The sequence below is a fragment of the Callithrix jacchus genome, chromosome 15, assembly GCF_049354715.1.
Source record: "Callithrix jacchus isolate 240 chromosome 15, calJac240_pri, whole genome shotgun sequence".
Lineage (NCBI taxonomy): Eukaryota > Metazoa > Chordata > Mammalia > Primates > Cebidae > Callithrix > Callithrix jacchus.
Genome location: NC_133516.1, coordinates 74211536 through 74234849, shown reverse-complemented (window position 1 = coordinate 74234849; position 23314 = coordinate 74211536). Strand labels below are relative to the sequence as shown.

At 38.4% G+C, this 23314-nt stretch overlaps 2 protein-coding genes across 16 annotated transcripts in view; one reads left to right on the top strand and one right to left on the bottom strand.

Annotated features, from left to right (window-relative positions):
- LOC144579590 (uncharacterized) overlaps positions 1 to 23314 on the bottom strand; it is a 171230-nt gene that overhangs the window by 28418 nt on the left and 119498 nt on the right. For all 5 annotated transcript variants that reach the window (XM_078351837.1, XM_078351838.1, XM_078351839.1 and 2 more), the window contains one exon: positions 9673 to 9803. The gene's annotated coding sequence lies outside the window, so the exon portion shown is untranslated. The remainder of the gene's footprint in view (positions 1 to 9672; positions 9804 to 23314) is intronic.
- KBTBD12 (kelch repeat and BTB domain containing 12) overlaps positions 1 to 23314 on the top strand; it is a 125935-nt gene that overhangs the window by 7880 nt on the left and 94741 nt on the right. For 10 of the 11 annotated variants that reach the window (XR_013527553.1, XR_013527554.1, XR_013527552.1 and 7 more), the window contains exons 2-4: positions 11295 to 12476; positions 16222 to 16492; positions 18582 to 18732. Coding sequence is in view for 5 of the 11 variants with exons in the window: in XM_054246252.2 (XP_054102227.1) it covers positions 11407 to 12476; positions 16222 to 16492; positions 18582 to 18732 (1492 nt within the window). In the remaining 6 variants the exon portion in view is untranslated. Of the gene's footprint in view, positions 1 to 11294; positions 12477 to 16221; positions 16493 to 18581; positions 18733 to 23314 lie in introns of those variants that run through there. The other variant, XM_078351809.1, reaches the window with a different exon arrangement.

Here is a 23314-nt window from a genome sequence, read left to right as displayed (position 1 = left end):
ATATTCTCTGATGATGGTTTGAATTTCTGTGGAATCTGTGGTGATTTCTCCTTTATCTTTTTTTATTGCATCTATTTGGTTGTTCTCTCTTTTCTTTTTTATCAGTCTGGCTAGTAGTCCGTCTATTTTGTTGATCTTTTCAAAAAAGCAGCTCTTGGATTTATTGATTTTCTGAAGGGTTTTTTGTGTCTCTATCTCCTTCAGTTCAGCTCTAATCTTAGTTATTTCTTGTCTTCTGCTAGGTTTTGAGTTTTTTTGATCTTGCTCCTCTAGCTCTTTCAATTTTGATGATAGGGTGTCAATTTTGGATCTCTCCACTCTTCTCATGTGGGCAATTCTTGCTATATATTTTCCTCTGGAGACTGCTTTAAATGTGTCCCAGAGATTCTGGTATGTTGTGTCTTCGTTCTCGTTGGTTTTGAAGAACTTCTTTATTTCAGCCTTCATTTCTTTGTTTATCCAATCAACATTCAAGAGCCAGTTGTTCAGTTTCCATGAAGCTGTGTGGTTCTGAGTTAGTTTCTGAATTCTGAGTTCTAACTTGATTGCACTATGGTCTGAGAGACTGTTTGTTATGATTCCAGTTGTTTTGCATTTGCTGAGGAGTGCTTTACTTCCAATTATGTGGTCAATTTTGGAGTAGGTGTGATGTGGTGCTGAGAGGAATGTATATTCTGTGGATTTGGGGTGGAGAGTTCTGTAGACGTCTCTCAGGTTTGCTTGTTCCAGGTCTGAGTTCAAGCCCTGGATATCCTTGTTAATTTTCTATCTGGTTGATCTGTCTAATATTGACAGTGGAGTGTTAAAGTCTCCCACTATTATTGTGTGGGAGTCTAAGTCTCTTTGTAAGTCATTAAGAACTTGCCTTATATATCTGGGTGCTCCTGTATTGGGTCCATATATATTTAGGATCATTAGCTCTTCTTGTTGTATCGATCCTTTTACCATTATGTAATGTCCTTTGTCTCTTTTGATCTTTGTTGCTTTAAAGTCTATTTTATCAGAGATGAGAATTGCAACTCCTGCTTGTTTTTGCTGTCCATTTGCTTGGTAAATCTTCCTCCATCCCTTTATTTTGATCCTTTGTGTATCCTTGCATGTGAGATGGGTTTCACATGGATACAGCACACTGATGGGTTTTGTTTTTTTATCCAATTTGCCAGTCTGTGTCTTTTGATTGGTGCATTTAGCCCATTGACATTTAGGGTTAATATTGTTATGTGTGAATTTGATACTGCCATTTTGATGCTAGCTGGCTGTTTTGCCCATTAGTTGATGCAGATTCTTCATTTTATTGATGCTTTTTAGCATTTGGTATGTTTTTGGAATGGCTGGTACTTGTTCCTTTCTATGTCCATTTCTTCCAGGTTTACTAGTTTATGTGTAGTGCCTCTTTCAGGAGCTCTTGTAAAGCAGGCCTTGTGGTGACAAAATCTCTGAGTACTTGCTTCTTTGCAAAGGATTTTATTTTTCCTTTACTTATGAAGCTCAGTTTGGCTGGATATGAAATTCTGGATTGAAAGTTCTTTTCTTTAAGCATGTTGAATATTGGCCCCCACTCTCTTCTGGCTCATAGGGTTTCTGCCGAGAGATCTGCTGTGAGTCTGAGGGGCTTCCCTTTGTGGGTGACCCAACCTTTCTCTCTGGCTGTCCTTAGCATTTTCTCCTTCATTTCAACCCTGGTGAATCTAACGATTATGTGCCTTGGGGTTGCTCTTCTTGTAGAATATGTTTGTGGTGGTCTCTGTATTTCCTGGACATGAATATTGGCCTGCCTTGCTAGGTTGGGGAAATTTTCCTGGATAATATCCTGAAGAGTATTTTGCAGCTTGGATTCATTCTCTTCAGCCCATTGTGGTACACCTATCAAACGTAGGTTAGGTCTCTTCACATAGTCCCACATTTCTTGGAGACTTTGTTCATTCCTTTTTGCACTTTTTTCTCTAATCTTGTTTTCTCGTTTTATTTCATTGAGTTGATCTTCGACTTCTGATATTCTTTCTTCTGCTTGGTCAATTTGGCTGTTGAATCTTGTGCATGCTTCACGAAGTTCTTGTGTTGTGTTTTTCAGCTCCTTCAATTCATTCATATTCCTATCTAAGTTGTCCATTCTCGTTATCATTTCCTCGAATCTTTTTTCAAGGGTCTTAGTTTCTTTTCATTGATTTAGAACATGTTCTTTTAGCTCACGGAAGTTTCTCATTATCCACCTTCTGAAGTCTGATTCCATCATTTTGTCACACTCATTCTCCGTCCAGCTTTTTCCCTTGCTGGTGAGGAGTTTTGGTCCTTTGTAGGAGGTGAGGTGTTTTGGTTTCAGGTGTTTTCCTCCTTTTTGCACTGGTTTCTTCCCATCTTTGTGGATTTATCCACCTGTCGTCTGAGTAGTTGCTGACTTTTCAATTGGGTCTCTGAGTGGACGCCCAGATTGTTGATGCTGAAGTATTTCTGTTACTTAGTTTTCCTTCTAATGGTCTAGCCCCTCTGCTGTACGACTGCTGAGATCCACTCCAGGCCCTGCTTGTCTGGGGTACACTTGTAGCAGCCTCTACATCTTCACTGAGAGCTGCAATCCTGAGTTGCTCCTACCGTGCCATCTTTACTGGTCTCCTGTCTTTATTTTCTGAGTATAACTGCGTTTTGGACTTACAAAGTAATTAGAATTTATTCTCGTGATTTATATGCATCTTTGCCACTCCATTTTTCTCTATTATTATGGGTATTATTATTATTATGAATGCACTAGTTCAGTCTTCTATAAATTGAAGCAGTGAGTAACTTCCCATTTATATCACTGAGAACATTTATACAGTTCTGTTTTCTTTTCATTACAAGGGAAAGTTACTATCAGCTCTCTTCATTTAGGAGCTGTGTCTGTACCCACAGTGGTTTGTATATGTACCCCAATATTTTTGTTATTTGAAAAGTGTACAGATATATCCTGCTTCAGCTTTACCAAGCAAGTTTGACCAGGAAAATTGCATATTGTATATGCATGGTCTTATCTAATTTTCCCAAATATTCTTATGAAATTCTCAAAACAAACTTCAGGTGAGAAAACTAGAACATAAAGATGCCACAGAACTTGTTCTTATTGCTAGATAATAGAGCAAGGCTTCAAACTCATAGTAAGCTCAAAGCTTAGGAACACAGATTTTGGCTTGGGTAACCTAATCTTTGAGCTTACCATGCTAAATCACTGGAAACCATCAATAATGTTCATTTATTGAGCAGTTAGATGCCAAGGACTAACTTAGCTACTTGAATTCTGTACATTATTCCCACTTTACAGATGAAGAAGCCAAGGTTTAGGTTAAACTGGGATCCAAACCAGGGCTCCTTCTTTTTTTTTTTTTTTAATTTTTTATTGGATTTTAGGTTTCGGGGTACTTGAGCAGAGCATGCAAGACAGTTGCGTAGGAACACACATGGCAGTGTGCTTTTCTTTCCTTCTCCCCTTCACCCACATTTGGCATTTCTCCCCAGGCTATCCCTCCCCACCTCCCGCTCCCACTGGCCCTCCCCTTTTTCCCCCCAATAGACCCCAGTGTTTAGTACTCCCCTTTCTGTGTCCATGTGTTCTCATTTTTCATCACCCGCCTATGAGTGAGAATATGCGGTGTTTCATTTTCTGTTCTTGTGTCAGTTTGCTGAGGATGATGTTCTCCAGATTCATCCATGTCCCTACAAACGACACAAACTCATCATTTCTGATTGCTGCATAATATTCCATGGTGTATATGTGCCACATTTTCCCAATCCAGTATATTATCAATGGGCATTTGGGTTGATTCCAGGTCTTTGCTATTGTAAACAGTGCTGCAATGAACATTCGTGTGCATGTGTCCTTATAGTAGAACGATTAATAGTCTTTGGGATATATACCCAGTAATGGGATTGCTGGGTCAAATGGAATTTCTATTTCTAAGGCCTTGAGGAATCGCCACACTGTCTTCCACAATGGTTGAACTAATTTACACTCCCACCAACAGTGTAAAAGTGTTCCTTTTTCTCCACATCCTCTCCAGCATCTGTTGTCTCCAGATTTTTTAATGATCGCCATTCTAACTGGCGTGAGATGGTATCTCAATGTGGTTTTGATTTGCATCTCTCTGATGACCAGTGACGATGAGCATTTTTTCATATGTTGTTGGCCTCATATATGTCTTCTTTCGTAAAGTGTCTGTTCATATCCTTTGCCCACTTTTGAGTGGGCTTGTTTGTTTTTTTCCTGTAAATCCGTTTGAGTTCTTTGTAAATTCTGGATATCAGCCCTTTGTCAGATGGGTAAACAGCAAAAGTTTTTCCCATTCTGTTGGTTGCCAATACACTCTAGTGACTGTTTCTTTTGCCGTGCAGAAGCCGTGGAGTTTGATTAGGTCCCATTTGTCTATTTTGGCTTTTGTTGCCAATGCTTTTGGTGTTTTGCTCATGAAGTCCTTGCCTACTCCTATGTCCTGGATAGTTTTGCCTAGATTTCCTTCTAGGGTTTTTATGGTGCCAGGTCTTATGTTTAAGTCTTTAATCCATCTGGAGTTAATGTTTGTGTAAGGTGTCAGGAAGGGGTCCAGTTTCTGCTTTCTGCACATGGCTAGCCAGTTTTCCCAACACCATCTGTTAAACAGGGAATCCTTTCCCCATTGCTTGTTTTTGTCAGGTTTATCAAATATTGTATAGTTGTAGATATGTTGTGTTGCCTCCGGTGCCTCTGTTCTGTTCCATTGATCTATATCTCTGTTTTGGTACCAATACCATGCTGTTTTGATTACTGTAGCCTTGTAGTATAGTTTGAAATTCCGTAGTGTGATGCTCCCCCCCGTGTTCTTTTTGCTTAGAATTGACTTGGCTATGCGGGCTCTCTTTTGGTTCCATATGAAGTTCATGGTGGTTTTTTCCAGTTCTGTGAAGAAAGTCAATGGTAGCTTGATGGGGATAGCATTGATTCTGTAAATTACTTTGGGCAGTATAGCCATTTTCACAATATTAATTCTTCCTAACCATGAACATGGAATGTTTCTCCATCTGTTTGTGTCCTCTCTGATTTCGTTGAGCAGTGGTTTGTAGTTCTCCTTGAAGAGGTCTCTTACGTTCCTTGTGAGTTGTATTCCAAGGTATTTTATTCTTTTTGTAGCAATTGCGAATGGCAGTTTGTTCTTGATTTGGCTTTCTTTAAGTCTGTTATTGGTGTAGACGAATGCTTGTGATTTTTGCACATTGATTTTATATCCTGAGACTTTGCTGAAGTTGCTTATCAGTTTCAGGAGTTTTTGGGCTGAGGCGATGGGGTCTTCTAGGTATACTATCATGTCATCTGCAAATAGAGACAATTTGGCTTCCACCTTTCCTATTTGAATACGCTTTATTTCTTTTTCTTGCCTGATTGCTCTGGCTACAACTGCCAGAACTATATTGAATAGAAGTGGTGAAAGAGGGCATCCTTGTCTAGTGCCAGATTTCAAAGGGAATGCTTCCAGTTTTTGCCCATTCAGTATGATATTGGCTGTTGGTTTGTCATAAATAGCTTTTATTACTTTGAGATACGTTCCATCAATACCGAGTTTATTGAGGGTTTTTAGCATAAAGGGCTGTTGAATTTTGTCAAATGCCTTCTCTGCATCAATTGAGATAATCATGTGGTTTTTGTTTTTGTTTCTGTTTATGTGCTGAATTACGTTGATAGACTTGCGTATGTTGAACCAGCCTTGCAACCTCGGGATGAATCCTACTTGATCATGATGAATAAGTTTTTTGATTTGCTGTTGCATTCGGCTTGCCAATGTTTTATTGAAGATTTTTGCATCTATGTTCATCATGGATATTGGCCTGAAGTTTTCTTTTCTTGTTGGGTCTCTGACGGGTTTTGGTATCAGAATGATGTTGGTCTCGTAAAATGATTTGGGAAGTATTCCCTCTTTTTGGATTGTTTAAAATAGTTTTAGAAGGAATGGTACCAGCTCCTCTTTGTGTGTCTGGTAGAATTCGGCTGTGAACCCGTCTGGACCTGGGCTTTTTTTGTGTGGTAGGCTCTTAATTGCTGCCTCGACTTCTGACCTTGTTATTGGTCTATTCATAGTTTCGGCTTCCTCCTGGTTTAGGCTTGGGAGGACACAGGAGTCCAGGAATTTATCCATTTCTTCCAGGTTTACTAGTTTATGTGCATAGAGTTGTTTGTAATATTCTTTGATGACGGTTTGAATTTCTGTGAAATCTGTGGTGATTTCCCCTTTATCATTTTTTATTGCATCTATTTGGTTGTTCTCTCTTTTATTTTTAATCAATCTGGCTAGTGGTCTGTCTATTTTGTTGATCTTTTCAAAAAACCAACTCTTGGATTTATTGATTTTTTGAAGGGTTTTTCGTGTCTCAGTCTCCTTTAGTTCAGCTCTGATCTTAGTTATTTCTTGTCTTCTGCTGGGTTTTGAGTTTTTTTGATCTTGCTCCTCTAGCTCTTTCAATTTTGATGATAGGGTGTCAATTTTGGATCTCTCCATTCTCCTCATATGGGCACTTATTGCTATATACTTTCCTCTAGAGACTGCTTTAAATGTGTCCCAGAGGTTCTGGCACGTTGTGTCTTCGTTCTCATTGGTTTCGAAGAACTTCTTTATTTCTGTCTTCATTTCATTGTTTACCCAGTCAACATTCAAGAGCCAGTTGTTCAGTTTCCATGAAGCTGTGCGGTTCTGGGTTGGTTTCTGTATTCTGAGTTCTAACTTGATTGCACTATGGTCTGAGAGGCTGTTTGTTATGATTTCAGTTGTTTTGCATTTGTTGAGCAGTGCTTTACTTCCAATTATGTGGTCAATTTTTGAGTAGGTGTGATGTGGTGCTGAGAAGAATGTATATTCTGTGGATTTGGGGTGGAGAGTTCTGTAAATGTCTATCAGGTTTGCTTGCTCCAGGTCTGAGTTCAAGCCCTGGATATCCTTGTTGATTTTCTGTCTGGTTGATCTGTCTAATATTGACAGTGGAGTGTTAAAGTCTCCCACTATTATTGTATGGGAGTCTAAGTCTCTTTGTAAGTCATTAAGAACCTGCCTTATGTATCTGGGTGCTCCTGTATTGGGTCAATATATGTTTAGGATCGTTAGCTCTTCTTGTTTTATCGATCCTTTTACCATTATGTAATGGTCTTTTTTGTCTCTTTTGATCTTTGTTGCTTTAAAGTCTATTTTATCAGAGATGAGAATTGCAACTCCTGCTTTTTGTTGCTCTCCATTTGCTTGGCAAATCTTCCTCCATCCCTTTATTTTGAGCCTTTGTGTATCCTTGCATGTGAGACAGGTTTCCTGGATATAGCACACTGATGGGTTTTGGATTTTTATCCAATTTGCCAGTCTGTGTCTTTTGATTGGTGCATTTAGTCCATTTACATTTAGGGTTAATATTGTTATGTGTGAATTTGATACTGCCATTTTGATGCTAAGTGGCTGTTTTGCCTGTTAGTTGTTGTAGATTCTTCATTATGTTGATGCTCTTTATCATTTAGTGTGATTTTGGAATGGCTGGTACTGGTTGTTCCTTTCTATGTGTAGTGCCTCTTTTAGGAGCTCTTGTAAAGCAGGCCTGGTGGTGACAAAATCTCTGAGTACTTGCTTGTTCGCAAAGGATTTTATTTTTCCTTCACTTCTGAAGCTCAGTTTGGCTGGATATGAAATTCTGGGTTGAAAGTTCTTTTCTTTAAGGATGTTGAATATTGGCCCCCACTCTCTTCTGGCTTGTAGTGTTTCTGCCGAGAGATCTTCTGTGAGTCTGATGGGCTTCCCTTTGTGGGTAACTCGACCTTTCTCTCTGGCTGCCTTTAGTATTTTCTCCTTTATTTCAACCTTGTTGAATCTGACGATTATATGCCTTGGGGTTGCTCTTCTTGCAGAATATCTTTGTGGTGTTCTCTGTATTTCCTGCATTTGAGTGTTGGCCTGTCTTGCTAGGTGCGGGAAGTTTTCCTGGATGATGTCCTGAAGAGTATTTTCCAGCTTGGATTCATTCTCTTCGTCCCCTTCTGGTACACCTATCAAACGTAGGTTAGGTCTTTTCACATAGTCCCACATTTCTTGGAGACTTTGTTCATTCCTTTTTGTGCTTTTTTCTCTAATCATGGTTTCTCGTTTAATTTCATTGAGTTGGTCTTCGACTTCAGATATTCTTTCTTCTGCTTGGTTGATTCGGCTATTGAAACTTGTGCATGCTTTGTGAAGTTCTTGTATTGTGTTTTTCAGCTCCTTTAATTCATTCATATTCCTCTCTAAGTTATCCATTCTTGTTATCATTTCCTCATATCTGTTTTCAAGTTCCTTAGTTTCTTTGCATTGATTTAATACATGTTCTTTTAGCTCACAAAAGTTTCTCATTATCCACCTTCTGAAGTCTAATTCTGTCATTTCGTCACAGTCATTCTCCATCCAGCTTTGTTCCCTTGCTGTTGAGGAGTTTTGGTCCTTTCTAGGAGGCGAGGTGTTCTGGTTTCGGGTGTTTTCCTCCTTTTTTCACTGGTTTCTTCCCATCTTTGTGGGTTTATCCGCTTGTCGTCTGCGTAGTTGCTTACTTTTCGATTGGGTCTCTGAGTGGACACCCAGATTGTTGATGGTGATGTATTTCTGTTACTTGGTTTTCCTTCTACCAACCTAGCCCCTTCGCTGTATGACTGCTGAGGTCCACTCCAGGCCCTGCTTGTCTGGGGTGCACCTCTAGCAGCTGTGGCACGGTGAGGGATGCTACCCGTTTCTTTTTCTGCTATCTTTGTCCCAGGATGATGCCTGCCAAATGTCAGTCTTTTGGATATAGAGGGGTCAGGGAGCTGCTTGAGGAGACAGTCTGTACTTTTTAGGAGCTCAGTTTCTGAGCTGTGAGTTCTGTTGTTCATTCAGGGCTGTTAGGCTGCTATGTTTGATTCTGCTGCAACAGAGCTCATTAAAAAAACCTTTTTTTTTCTCAAATGCTCTGTGTTCGGGGGTTCGGGCTTTATTTTTCGATGTCCGTTGAGGTGTCCTGCCCAGCTAGGAGGCAGACTAGCCACTGTTTGCCTGCCGAGGCTCCGCCCTGCTGTTGTGTGATTCGCCCTGTTCCTGCAGGCTCTGCTGTGGTCTCCACCATGCCCTGTGGCAGAGTCTCTTCATTGTAGCGCGTTGCCTCAGCAACGGCATGCTGCGTCAGCAGTGGGTGTGTATCTCAGTAGGGACGGGTTGCCTCAGCAACGGGAGGCTGCGTCAGCAGTGGGCGTGTATCTCAGTAGGGACGGGTTGCCTCGGCAACAGCTGGCTGCGTCAGCAGTAGGCGTGTATCTCAGTTGGGGAGGGTTGCCTCGGTAGTGGTGGACGCCCCTCCCCCACAGAGTGTCTCGGACCATTAGCTCGGGATAGTTTGAAATCGCGGTTTTGTTCGTCCCACTGGGTACCTCAAATGCTCTGTCCCTGCAATCCCCTGGGCTGGCCTACTGTCCAAGTCTCGTTCAGTCTCAAGTCCAGCCCTCTCAAGTCTCAGGTTGCCAGTTCAACAGGGCACCCAGACAAGTGTGCCCTGTGGGGATTGCTGGGTAGGGCCAGCCGCCGCCGCCCCGGCTGCCAGCTTCGCCAGGCAGACCTACTGCCTGGCGTCCTGTGTCTTTTTTATACTTGGGAGTTTCCCCGTTTTGTGGGCAACAAAGATCAGTCTGGAAATGCAGCTCCGACTCACCTCTTTGCGGATTCAACGAGAGCTCCAATCCTGGGTTGTTCTCACAGCGCCATCTTGAGTCCTCCTCTCTTTTGTTTTTCGGCTCTTTCACTTTAAAGCCCCCATGTGCCATGCCAATGTCTTCTATGTACCTTGTATGTACAAGAAACAATACTGAGAATGTTTTTTGAGGTGTGGTGGTTAATATAACTGCCCAGGTATTTTTCTGGATTGTCATCAGTAAATTTATTTGGCCTATAAATCCCTAACAATTAGAGTTGCTTTCAGGAGTTGTAATAAATGCATTTGGAAGGAAGGGATACAACAAAAATATATAGGCCTATTTTTAAAATATATATTAAATGTTTCTTTAGAATGTTTGAAATAGTTATTTCTGTTTTAAAAGAAATGGTTTTTTTGTTGTCAAAGCCAATGTTTTTGAGACAGAGAAACTGCATCCAAGCAAAATATTTATTCAAGAAATTGATTTATATTTGGGTATCTTGGGCCAGATGCTCTTTTTAAAACAGGACCATTACATTTCTCTCTTTAAAACAGGACCATTTCACTTCTGAAAACTCTTCAGCTGGATTTAAGCAGAGAAGTAGAGAATAGTCACCCCAAAAGGATATTAGCTTACTCATAATCTAGAAATGTATTAACTTTTGCCATCAATGCTATTCTCACCGCACACAACTTATAGCCAAGTTAGAACTGGAGGTAGACACTTGAGATCCTCTTCTAACTTAATGTTAGAGTTTTTGACTCTAGGAATGTCCTTTTCAAATTAAAACACCTAATTAACTTCCTTGAAACATCCTGTTTCCATTTCTCCAGGGAAGATGAAGATGAGACAGCTAGCTTTAAAAAACTTACACTAGTGCTTTTTAAGGTGAAGAGAGATTCAGTCTCTACCACTATGAAATGGGGAAAAAATAAAAGCTGAGCAAGGAGGGAGGACAGAGAAATCATATGGGTTTATGCATTTTCTAAGTTTAGGGTGATTTAGTTGTGTGTTTTAAATATTGTGACTTTTCACATCTGCTGACATCTGGTAGTGCCTTTCAAAACCCAGTAAATATGATCTTTGTGTTATCTATTGCTTTAAATTATTTGTCCCACATCAAAGTTTGAGCAGAATTTTAGTGGACTTTTTTTTAGTTTTTCTTCTTCCAAGGTATATAGTACAAGGCCCCAGTCATGCATTCGTGAACTGGCCATTATAACAGTTGGGTATATTTTTTGGAGGGGATGCATACAACCTTTTGGGTGATTTTGCATCTCCTCAGGGAGAATATTAACTGATGCCCCATACCCTGTGCCTGCAGGTTAGCTGTATTTGGTAACTGGAAATGGAATTGCAAAATGTGCCCAGCTTATCACTTCTCTTTCCATACATGTTGGGAGGGAAGTCTTTCTAGTCCTAGAAAAACCTCTGCTGCTGATTAGAAGAATTTGTGACAGCAGTTACTTATTTACTGTTTACATAATCAACAAAATATTTTTAGATACAGAAGTAGTTGTCTTAAACTGCACTGATTGGAGTGAATATTTGTTTATAAATACTTTTTAAAACTAATGTTACATATCTGAATTATAGAGAACTTTTTCTTAGAAGAAAACTGCCTTTTTTCTTTCCTTAGAAATGTTTCCTGACATCTCTGTAGCTTCGTGAGTAATCAGACATGCAAATAGCCCCTCAGAAATCAAGCTAAACTTAAAGAAGACTTAGTTGGAAACTTTGGAGAGTAGATCATGGAGTGCAAGATTGAGGGAAAAGAAAAATACCAACATAGCTTGAATTTACTGAATCAAATTAAGAACATGAAAGAATTAGCAGAAATGATTGATGTGGTACTCATTGCAGAAGAAGAGAAATTTCCTTGCCACAGACTGGTCCTGGCTGCATTTAGTCCTTATTTCAAAGCTATGTTCACCTGTGGACTACTTGAATGTAATCAAAGGGAAGTCATACTTTATGACATCACAGCAGAAAGTGTGGCAGTGTTATTAAATTACATGTACAATGCAGCTTTGGATATCAATAATGCCAATGTACAGACGGTAGCTATGGCTGCCTATTTTATGCAGATGGAAGAAGTCTTCAGTGTGTGTCAAAAATATATGATGGACCACATGGATGCTTCGAACTGTTTAGGTATCTATTATTTTGCAAAGCAGATTGGAGCTGAAGATTTATCTGATCAATCAAAGAAATATTTATATCAGCACTTTGCCGAGGTGAGCTTACATGAAGAAATACTAGAAACTGAAGTGCACCAATTTTTGACACTTATTAAATCAGATGATCTTAACATATCCAGAGAAGAGAGCATTCTGGAGTTAGTTCTGAGATGGGTAAATCATAACAAAGAATTGCGTACAGAGCATCTTGTTGAGCTTTTGAAGCAAGTCAGATTGGAACTTGTAAATCCTTCTTTTTTAAGACAAGCCTTAAGAAGGAACACAATGCTTCTGTGTGATGCAGATTGCATTGACATAATTCAAAATGCATTCAAAGCCATCAAGACACCCCAACAGCACTCTCTAAATCTGCGCTATGGCATGGAGACTACCAGTCTTCTGCTTTGCATTGGCAACAATTCTTCAGGAATCAGATCAAGACATAGGAGCTATGGGGATGCCAGTTTTTGTTATGATCCTATATCACGGAAAACCTATTTCATCTCATCTCCCAAGTATGGAGAGGGTTTAGGAACTGTGTGTACTGGTGTTGTAATGGAAAATAACACTATAATTGTGGCTGGAGAAGCAAGTGCCTCTAAACTCTCTAGACAGAAGAACAAGAATGTCGAAATTTATAGGTTTGTATCTAACAGCAAATTTGCTTAATTATGTTGTTTTGATACTGTCAACAGTAGAAGAACTGCAAAAAGTCATCACATCTTAAATTACGTGTAGTCAAAATTACCCTGTAAGTCTCCCATAGGAATAGTATGCAGAACATGTTTTTGTATGTCTGTGTATATATATATATATAATCTATAACTCTAAATATAAATATAGCATAGATAAAATACATAAATATATAAATATAAATGTAACATATAGAACTTACATAATGAAATCACTCACATTTTTAAATTATTTTTTCTCTTCCTTTAATTAACATATAGTTGAATTTGCATAAGTTAAATGTGTGTGTTGTGATCCCATTTTAGTTTTCACTCTTAGCTTTATTTTCCATATATAGGGCCTAATATACTGCTTTGTTTTTTAAAATCTTAATATAACAAGAAGGAAAGTTTACTAACACCGACTCCTTTGAATTTATTTTTTAGTTCATAATTTGGAGTAATAATTTTTTCTTAACCATAAATTACTAATAATCTGTCAGTTTTTATTCTGTGCCCTTAATTTGCGGATCTTGCTTAAATCTCCAGTATTGTAAAATGTTTGTAGTCTAAGAATGCTTTAATCCTAGAACTGCAGTAAGAGAAAAGAATGCCTGCTAAGAAGTAGCATCTCATTTAGGTTTTGCTTGTAAGAACGCATACATTTATTTACTGTTTATTCAGCCAGTATTAAATAAGAATTTAGCACTTAAATCTAAGTCAGAAAATGAGAAATATGCACATGAAATAAATACTAGATAGTAAAACTTGCCTTCAATATTTTTCTCCTCTCAGGTCTCTTTTACCAGGGTTTGTTTAGACTTTTCAGTCAGAAAGTAATTCTTAGCAGTGAAGATGGGCCCAAAGAGAGGATGAAGAGGTCTACTATTTTTCTGTCATCTCCTAACATTACATTATCTGTCTCAAGCTACAGGCCTGTCCCTTTTCCACATTCATACTTTGAAGACCATCTAATTTTCCCTAGTAGTGATAGGAGAGGGAATGCAGAGCCCTGGCTGAGTGACCTAGACCTGTGCCCATGGTGGCCAAGCATATCCCTGAGCCACAAGAACAGCTTCTTCAGAATTATCAGGGAGAGACCACTGAGCCAGCAGAGCAGATCCCCACAGGAAGAGGAAACCTTGGCTTCCTGACGTGGTTCTCACGGGTCCATGCCACCTGTTTTACACTTGCTGTTGGTTGGGTGTCCTTCTTTCCATCTTAGAACCTCTTGACCCAGTACCTTTGTTACATACTTTTTTTCTTCCTCCTCAAGATAGTCTACAATTCTGCCATCAGATCTTTTATACATATATATATATAAAAAGACGGGATTTCACCATGTTGGTCAGGCTGGTCTTAAACTTCCGACCTCAGGTGATCAACCTGACTTGGCCTCCAATGTGCTTGGATTACAGGCATGAGCCACCATACCCAGCCTTTTTGTTTGTTTGTTTGTTTTCAGATCTTATTTTTAATAAACCTCCAACCCTGTCAAAGTGTCTTTCAGTTTTGGTCCTCAAACATCTTTCCCTTTAACGTGTTGAAAGCCCATTTCCCTTTCTAACAGCAAATGCCTAACTATATACCCCATGCTTTCCTTCCTATTTATTTTGAACTCAACCAGGTTCCCATCACAAACCATCTCCTCCACATTAGGCAGGGTTAGGGTAAAAGTTATTAGTTACCACCATCATTTCCTCCAATAATGAAACTGTCAGAAGCATTGCTTTAGGCTTAAATGGCACTTCCAGCTGATGATCTATGTAATTAAAATCTCCTAGCCTTACTGAAGGTCACTGTAGTGCCAGTTTTGTGATACGGATGAGAAATTTATCATCCTGTGCTACATCCCTGTTATATTATTTGTGTACTTTATTCTTTTGATCTTTGTCCAGATGCTCTTCAGTTTGCCTCTACTCATAGATTTCCATGCAGATATATTTCTTAGTGACTTAAAGAGGAAGTAGGCTAGTATTCTGGAAGATTATTTCTTCCAAAAAAGATGTACCTTTCCATCTCCTTCACTTATCTCCATTTGTCTTTAAACTATCAACCTCTATTAACAATGAATGCTTTTGTCACTATTGTTTTTTTATGTCACTTAATAGTAAGTTTTAGAGTTTTATCTGGGCATTATCTCTCCCCGTTTTCAGTTCTAAATGTGAAAACAAAAATCAGATTAGCAAGTCACCCAGCAAACATCTACTTCCTAACCTTTATGGGATGTATTTCACTCCTAGCCTATTTTCTTAGACTATGTCTCAGAAAACCCAAACCCATTTTTTAAAGTTCATTTATATATTCATTCAGTTGGCTTTACTTTGGTAGCCCCCACATATATTACAGATACCTATTCCTCTTTTCTCTTCTAAAATGTATGCAATCAAAAATAGTGATGAAAATAATCACCTGTGATTCTAGAGGCTTTGGTTCTCTGCCTAGAATTACATAGAAGACAGCCATTATAAGGTTTGATAAATTTCTGCCTTCAGCTGTGACAAGCCAGGCATGCCCCCTTAGAAAGGAGCATGCCTTCCAACTTCCCTGTCAAGCCTCAAGTAAAGAGATCTCTCTGGGAAAGAAGGGAAGAGTTGGCTTAGACAACTGGGAAAAAATTCCTATCATAGAATTAACTGTCAGATGTTAAGTGAAAAATAAATAGTCTATACTTAAAAATTGTACTCTGTATAAAACAAAAATATCATAATTTCCTCATTTATTTCTAAATTAACCATTTTTTTCTTAATTTCAATGTTTTTCTGTTTTTTTTGTGTTTTGTTTAATTTTGAATTCCAGATGTACTTTCTGGATTTTCTGGCACATTTAATTTCACATATTTTATCCCTCTGCCCCCATTAAGTACTTTTGTCCTTCTCAGACTCTGTATCTTCAATTGTGATTGGAGATAAAGACTTACCATTATGATGCAAGACAAAGACAGCCACAAACTCATCTACGCAGTGACCATATAATGAGCCCTCACACACATAACCAGTTAATGTGTTGGACTCTAAAAGGCATTGAAAGACCACATATACTAATGTCCCTAGCTCTTAAGACTCTTCTTAGACTGATACTCTGGAAGAAATTACCAAAATTGCCATATCTAGTAGATTAAAATAGATGTTAAGTGCCCAACAGACATCTACACAGTACTCTTGACCCAACTGTAAGCCAGCTGGAACCACAACAGTTCTTAAAATTCTACATATGAGCAATTTATGAATTGAGATGTTTTTAGATTCTCTGCCCTAAAACTGTGATTTCTTTAATGTTCATATTAGTGATATTTCTTGTCCATAGAATAAGGCATACTTGTATTTTTGCTTACTTTTTTCCCCCTTACTTTTATGGTAAAATTACAAATTATTTGCTGAAAAGCTTTCTATTCATTCTTGATTTTCTTTCCTGGATTTAGAAAATGAAGGCTAGTCATGGGTAATCTATACTTTTTCTCTATATTTTTTTCTAAAATTCTTCAGGTATATGTGGTTAATTATTTTAAAGCACATTATATTTTGTTGATCATGGCTTAAAAAAAAAGCAAACCTATATCACTATCTTGTATTAATGCTTTTTGTCCTCCAATTGAAAGAACCATATCTCATTATTTTTGGCCAGAAAATAAATAAGTGTATTTCTTGGGTAAACTGCTTTCATGTTACCTCTAATCCTGGATACTCTCTCTCTCTCTCTCTCTCTTGATTTATAGGTATCATGATAGAGGAAACCAGTTTTGGGAAAAGTTATGCACAGCTGAATTTCGAGAACTCTATGCTCTGGGCAGTATTCATAATGACCTCTATGTTATAGGAGGACAGATGAAAATTAAAAACCAGTATCTTATTACAAACTATGTTGATAAGTACTCTGTAGAACGGGACAATTGGAAAAGGGTGTCTCCCCTTCCACTGCAATTGGCATGTCATGCTGTAGTGACAGTGAATAATAAACTTTATGTGATTGGAGGCTGGACCCCTCAGGTTAAGAAATTTTCTGTATACACAATTGGCATGGCTATACTGAGGCTGGCTGCTATGTTACAAATTCTTGTAGTTGTTGAATACTAAAGGAGTATGACTTATATTTTGGTAAAATGCTTTCTGTTTTATAGAATATAACTTAAGGTTTTAAAGTGTTAAAGCAATTTAGCAGAATGGGTTTTTAAAGTGTGTTTTCATAGACATGACTTGATTCACTATTCATGCTGTGTTCTTCATAATCCTCCCATCCTTGCTAATTATGAAAGATGTTTGTGCTGTGGGATTATCTGTAGGGAGCATCTAACTAGGAGGAAGAAAAGCTGGATCTTCATCCAGCTCTGTGACCTAAAGCAAGTAAATCATCGTCCTTTTTCATATTTAAAATTCTTACCCTAAGTGAGACATTAGAATACTGATCTGTGATGGTACAATCATTTCTATGAAAGCATACTGTGATTGTAACACTTGATGTTTTTATTGGGCATCAGCAGGCAGAGAACCCAGAATAAGGGTGTTTCTCTTGAAGTCAGTGAAGTGATGGCAAACCAGAATGAAAAATCAGGGGTGTGTGGCCACAGTGGCCTTCTCCCTCCCTTCTGAATGTCCTCTCTAGGTGCCTGGGAGCACTCTTCATAGCATCACTGCAGCTGCCTTATGCCCTGGCCAGCTGGACTTTCTAAAAACACTAATCTCACTCGCTCATAGGTCATCCTCATGGTATAAAGTAAATTTATTTTTGCCTATATTATTTTTTGTTTCTCCAATTTTGCTTCATGATAAAACTGATGCTATTTGCATTCATTCCAGAAACTTGGATTTTACCATTCATTTATAGTATATCATACCTGTTTTAACAACTTACACCTCACATTTAACACATTTAAAATTTTTTGCTATATGTCAAAAAGTAGTACAGATTTCATCACAGCTAGTAGGAGAAACCTGACAGATTATTTATAATTAAGTTTTTTCAAAACTATCCATTTACATAGTTAATTTTGCATGAATAAGCTCCAAAAACGACTTAGAAGCTTTTCTTTGCATTTCTTTCACTAAGAGATTAAGTACTTAAATTAGAAGGAAAATTAAAACTATAAAGTAAACGTTTGTTAATTTATAAAGTCTCTGAACAGGTAAGGTGGATGTTTACTGCATAGAGGAAAGGCTTTGCTACCTGATTAAGTACCTTGTATAAAACGCTAAATTGCAAGATCACATAGGGTTGTGCGTGTGCCATGGTGAGCATAACTCTTGGTGTATTTAAAGTAGTTAACTAAAATTAATTGCATAAACTTTCATAAATATGCCAGTTATTTCTTTGTTGAACACTTGCATCCCAAAAAAATGATACTCATGAATCCTCAGTTTGAAGTCATATGAAGTTCCACATACATGTATACAAAAAACATTATTTCTCCTAAAATTTGTGAATAGGGAAAGCCACATCTATGTAAATATAAAGTTGTTTAATTTGTACCTTCTGTAGTCATTAAAAATTTATAAAATAAGTATGTTAAAATAACTGCAAATAATTTATATCAGTCCATAAATCTTGAAAAATGAATTCATGACATTTCTATATAGGTCATAATTATGGTGTAAAAATAATTACAAAGACACTAAAATGTTTTGGCAACTTTGTTTCATATGGATTAGAAAAATATAAAGAAAATGCCTTATAAATTATTAAAATTAGTATCTCACAAATATTAAAATCAACAACTATAAAGTTTGGTAAAATAGAATTGCACTTTAAATACTATTCAAGAGAGCTTGGTTTTATGTTTAAGGCTTTGCTGTTGCTTCTTTAAAAAAAAAACAAAAGCTGTAATGAATGTTCCACTGCTAAGATCACAGATTGTCTGCTATAACTGAACACCTTAGGCTCATTATTTTAGAATATAAATATCTCTGATATTGACAGTATACTTATAATCCAAGTCATGGGGTTTGGTGTGTTTGTGAGTATGAGTCACTGTAGTTAACCTCTATTTATCTCCTTGGCTGTCTGCTTTGATTAATTGCATTCACGTACTCACAAATATCATTAAATTGTATGTTATTATATTGGCTGTCATATTTCATACAGATGGATCTTCCTGATGAAGAACCTGATCGATTAAGCAACAAACTGTTGCAGTATGACCCCAGCCAAGATCAATGGAGTGTGCGGGCACCCATGAAGTACTCTAAGTACCGATTCAGTACAGCCGTAGTCAACAGTGAGATTTATGTTCTGGGTAAGAAGCAGCAGGTTGCTAACAGCATAACTACTCTTATTTTCCTCAGCAAAAATGCAACGCTCTCCTTTGCTCTTGTATCCCAGTTCAAATTTATATACAAGTAGCTGAACTTTGTCTTTTATTTCTTGTTTTCTTTTTTTGAGACGGAGTTTTGCTCTTGTTACCCAGGCTGGAGTGCAATGGCTCGATCTCGGCTCACCGCAATCTCCGCCTCCTGGGCTCAGGCAATTCTCCTGCCTCAGCCTCCTGAGTAGCTGGGATTACAGGCACGTGCCACCATGCCCAGCTAATTTTTTGTATTTTTAGTAGAGATGGGGTTTCACCATGTTGACCAGGATGGTCTCGATCCCTTGACCTCGTGATCCACCTGCCTCGGCCTCCCAAAGTGCTGGGATTACAGGCCTGAGCCATCACGCCCGGCCTTATTTCTTGTTTTCTAGAGCACAGTCAAATAAGATTAAAGGAAGTCCAGTGACATATTGAGAGCAAAATTATTTTTATGGCTTTTACAAGTGCCTTGGAATGTAAAAACAGTAATGCTACATCCTTATATATACTATCAAGTAATATACTTTGAAATAGGAATAAGCCTTTGGCCACTTTTAGTCAATGAAATATGGGCTTTTGTATCAACTGTGATGGATCTGTGCCATTAGAAGAGAAAGCCACCTTAGGTAAGATATTGCCACAGATTGTGCCAACCCTCATTTTGCCTAACCCACCAAGTTTCTAGAGAGGTGGTATCAAACAATTTTCATCTGAATGCACTTTTTTCTTATGTGTGTCTTGTACTTCTTTTTTTTTTTTCTTAATTTATTTATTTATTATCAGTATCTAGTTTCTTCTTTTTTTTTTTTTTTTTTAATCTTTCATTGGATTATAAGTTTTGGGGTACTTGAGCAGAGCATGCAAGACAGTTGTGTAGGTACACACATGGCAGTGTGCTTTGCTTTTCTTCTCCCCTTTACCCACATTTGGCATTTCTCCCCAGGCTATCCCTCTGCACCTTCCCCTCCCACTGGCCCTCCCCTTTCCCCCCCAATAGACCCCAGTGTTTAGTACTCCCCTTTCTGTGTCCATGTGTTCTCATTTTTCATCACCCACCTATGAGTGAGAATATGCGGTGTTTCATCTTCTGTTCTTGTGTCAGTTTGCTGAGGATGATGTTCTCCAGATTCATCCATGTCCCTACAAACGACACAAACTCATCATTTCTGATTGCTGCATAATATTCCATGGTGTATATGTGCCACATTTTTCCAATCCAGTCTATTATCAATGGGCATTTGGGTTGATTCCAGGTCTTTGCTATTGTAAACAGTGCTGCAATGAACATTCGTGTACATGTGTCCTTATAGTAGAACGATTTATAGTCTTTTGGATATATACCCAGTAATGGGATTGCTGGGTCAAATGGAATTTCTATTTCTAAGGCCTTGAGGAATCGCCACACTGTCTTCCACAATGGTTGAACTAATCTACACTCCCACCAACAGTGTAAAAGTGTTCCTTTTTCTCCACATCCTCTCCAACATCTGTTGTCTCCAGATATTTTAATGATCGCCATTCTAACTGGCGTGAGATGGTATCTCAATGTGGTTTTGATTTGCATCTCTCTGATGACCAGTGACGATGAGCATTTTTTCATATGATTGTTGGCCTCGTATATGTCTTCTTTCGTAAAGTATCTGTTCATATCCTTTGCCCACTTTTGAATGGGCTTGTTTGTTTTTTTCCTGTAAATCTGTTTGAGTTCTTTGTAAATTCTGGATATCAGCCCTTTGTCAGATGGATAGACTGCGAAAATTTTTTCCCATTCTGTTGGTTGCCGATCCACTCTAGTGACTGTTTCTTTTACCGTGCAGAAGCCGTGGAGTTTGATTAGGTCCCATTTGTCTATTTTGGCTTTTGTTGCCAATGCTTTTGGTGTTTTGTTCATGAAGTCCTTGCCTACTCCTATGTCCTGGATAGTTTTGCCTAGATTTCCTTCTAGGGTTTTTATGGTGCCAGGTCTTACGTTTAAGTCTTTAATCCATCTGGAGTTAATGTTTGTGTAAGGTGTCAGGAAGGGGTCCAGTTTCTGCTTTCTGCACATGGCTAGCCAGTTTTCCCAACACCATTTGTTAAACATGGAATCCTTTCCCCATTGCTTGTTTTTGTCAGGTTTATCAAAGATTGTATAGTTGTATGTATGTTGTGTTGCCTCCGGTGCCTCTGTTTTGTTCCATTGGTCTATATCTCTGTTTTGGTACCAGTACCATGCTGTTTTGATTACTGTAGCCTTGTAGTATAGTTTGAAATCCGGTAGTGTGATGCCCCCCGCTGTGTTCTTTTTGCTTAGAATTGACTTGGCTATGCGGGCTCTCTTTTGGTTCCATATGAAGTTCATGGTGGTTTTTTCCAGTTCTGTGAAGAAAGTCAATGGTAGCTTGATGGGGATAGCGTTGATTCTGTAAATTACTTTGGACAGTACAGCCATTTTCACAATATTAATTCTTCCTAACCATGAACATGGAATGTTTCTCCATCTGTTTGTGTCCTCTCTGATTTCATTGAGCAGTGGTTTGTAGTTCTCCTGGAAGAGGTCTCTTATGTTCCTTGTGAGTTGTATTCCAAGGTATTTTATTCTTTTTGTAGCAATTGCGAATGGCAGTTCGTTCTTGATTTGGCTTTCTTTAAGTCTGTTATTGGTGTAGACAAATGCTTGTGATTTTTGCACATTGATTTTATATCCTGAGACTTTGCTGAAGTTGCTTATCAGTTTCAGGAGTTTTTCGGCTGAGGCGATGGGGTCTTCTAGGTATACTATCATGTCATCTGCAAATAGAGACAATTTGGCTTCCACCTTTCCTATTTGAATACCCTTTATTTCTTTTTCTTGCCTGACTGCTGTGGCTAGATCTTCCAGTACTGTATTGAATAGGAGTGGTGAAAGAGGGCATCCTTGTCTAGTGCCAGATTTCAAAGGGAATGCTTCCAGTTTTTGCCCATTCAGTATGATATTGGCTGTTGGTTTGTCATAAATAGCTTTTATTACTTTGAGATACGTTCCATCGATACCAAGTTTATTGAGGGTTTTTAGCATAAAAGGCTGTTGAATTTTGTCAAATGCCTTCTCTGCGTCAATTGAGATAATCATGTGGTTTTTGTTTTTGGTTCTGTTTATGTGGTGAATTATGTTGATAGACTTGCGTATGTTGAACCAGCCTTGCATCCCCGGGATGAATCCTACTTGATCATGATGAATAAGTTTTTTGATTTGCTGTTGCAATCGGCTTGCCAATATTTTATGGAAGATTTTTGCATCTATGTTCATCATGGATATTGGCCTGAAGTTTTCTTTTCTCGTTGGGTCTCTGCCGGGTTTTGGTATCAGAATGATGTTGGTCTCATAAAATGATTTGGGAAGGATTCCCTCTTTTTGGATTGTTTGAAATAGTTTTAGAAGGAATGGTACCAGCTCCTCTTTGTGTGTCTGGTAGAATTCGGCTGTGAACCCATCTGGACCTGGGCTTTTTTTGTGTGGTAGGCTCTTAATTGCTGCCTCAACTTCAGACCTTGTTATTGGTCTATTCATAGTTTCAGCTCCCTCCTGGTTTAGGCTTGGGAGGACACAGGAGTCCAGGAATTTATCCATTTCTTCCAGGTTTACTAGTTTATGCGCATAGAGTTGTTTGTAATATTCTCTGATGATGGTCTGAATTTCTGTGGAATCTGTGGTGATTTCCCCTTTATCATTTTTTATTGCATCTATTTGGTTGTTCTCTCTTTTATTTTTAATCAATCTGGCTAGTGGTCTGTCTATTTTGTTGATCTTTTCAAAAAACCAGCTCTTGGATTTATTGATTTTTTGAAGGGTTTTTCGTGTCTCAATCTCCTTCAGCTCAGCTCTGATCTTAGTTATTTCTTGTCTTCTGCTGGGTTTTGAGTTTTTTTGATCTTGCTCCTCTAGCTCTTTCAATTTTGACGATAGGGTGTCAATTTTGGATCTCTCCATTCTCCTCATATGGGCACTTATTGCTATATACTTTCCTCTAGAGACTGCTTTAAATGTGTCCCAGAGGTTCTGGCACGTTGTGTCTTCATTCTCATTGGTTTCGAAGAACTTCTTTATTTCTGCCTTCATTTCATTGTTTACCCAGTCAACATTCAAGAGCCAGTTGTTCAGTTTCCATGAAGCTGTGCGGTTCTGGGTTGGTTTCTGAATTCTGAGTTCTAACTTGATTGCACTATGGTCTGAGAGGCTGTTTGTTATGATTTCAGTTGTTTTGCATTTGTTGAGCAGTGCTTTACTTCCAATTATGTGGTCAATTTTAGAGTAGGTGTGATGTGGTGCTGAGAAGAATGTGTATTCTGTGGATTTGGGGTGGAGAGTTCTGTAAATGTTTATCAGGTTTGCTTGCTCCAGGTCTGAGTTCAAGCCCTGGATATCCTTGTTGATTTTCTGTCTGGTTGATCTGTCTAGTATTGACAGTGGAGTGTTAATGTCTCCCACTATTATTGTGTGGGAGTCTAAGTCCTTTTGTAAGTCGTTAAGAACTTGCCTTATGTATCTGGGTGCTCCTGCATTGGGTCCATA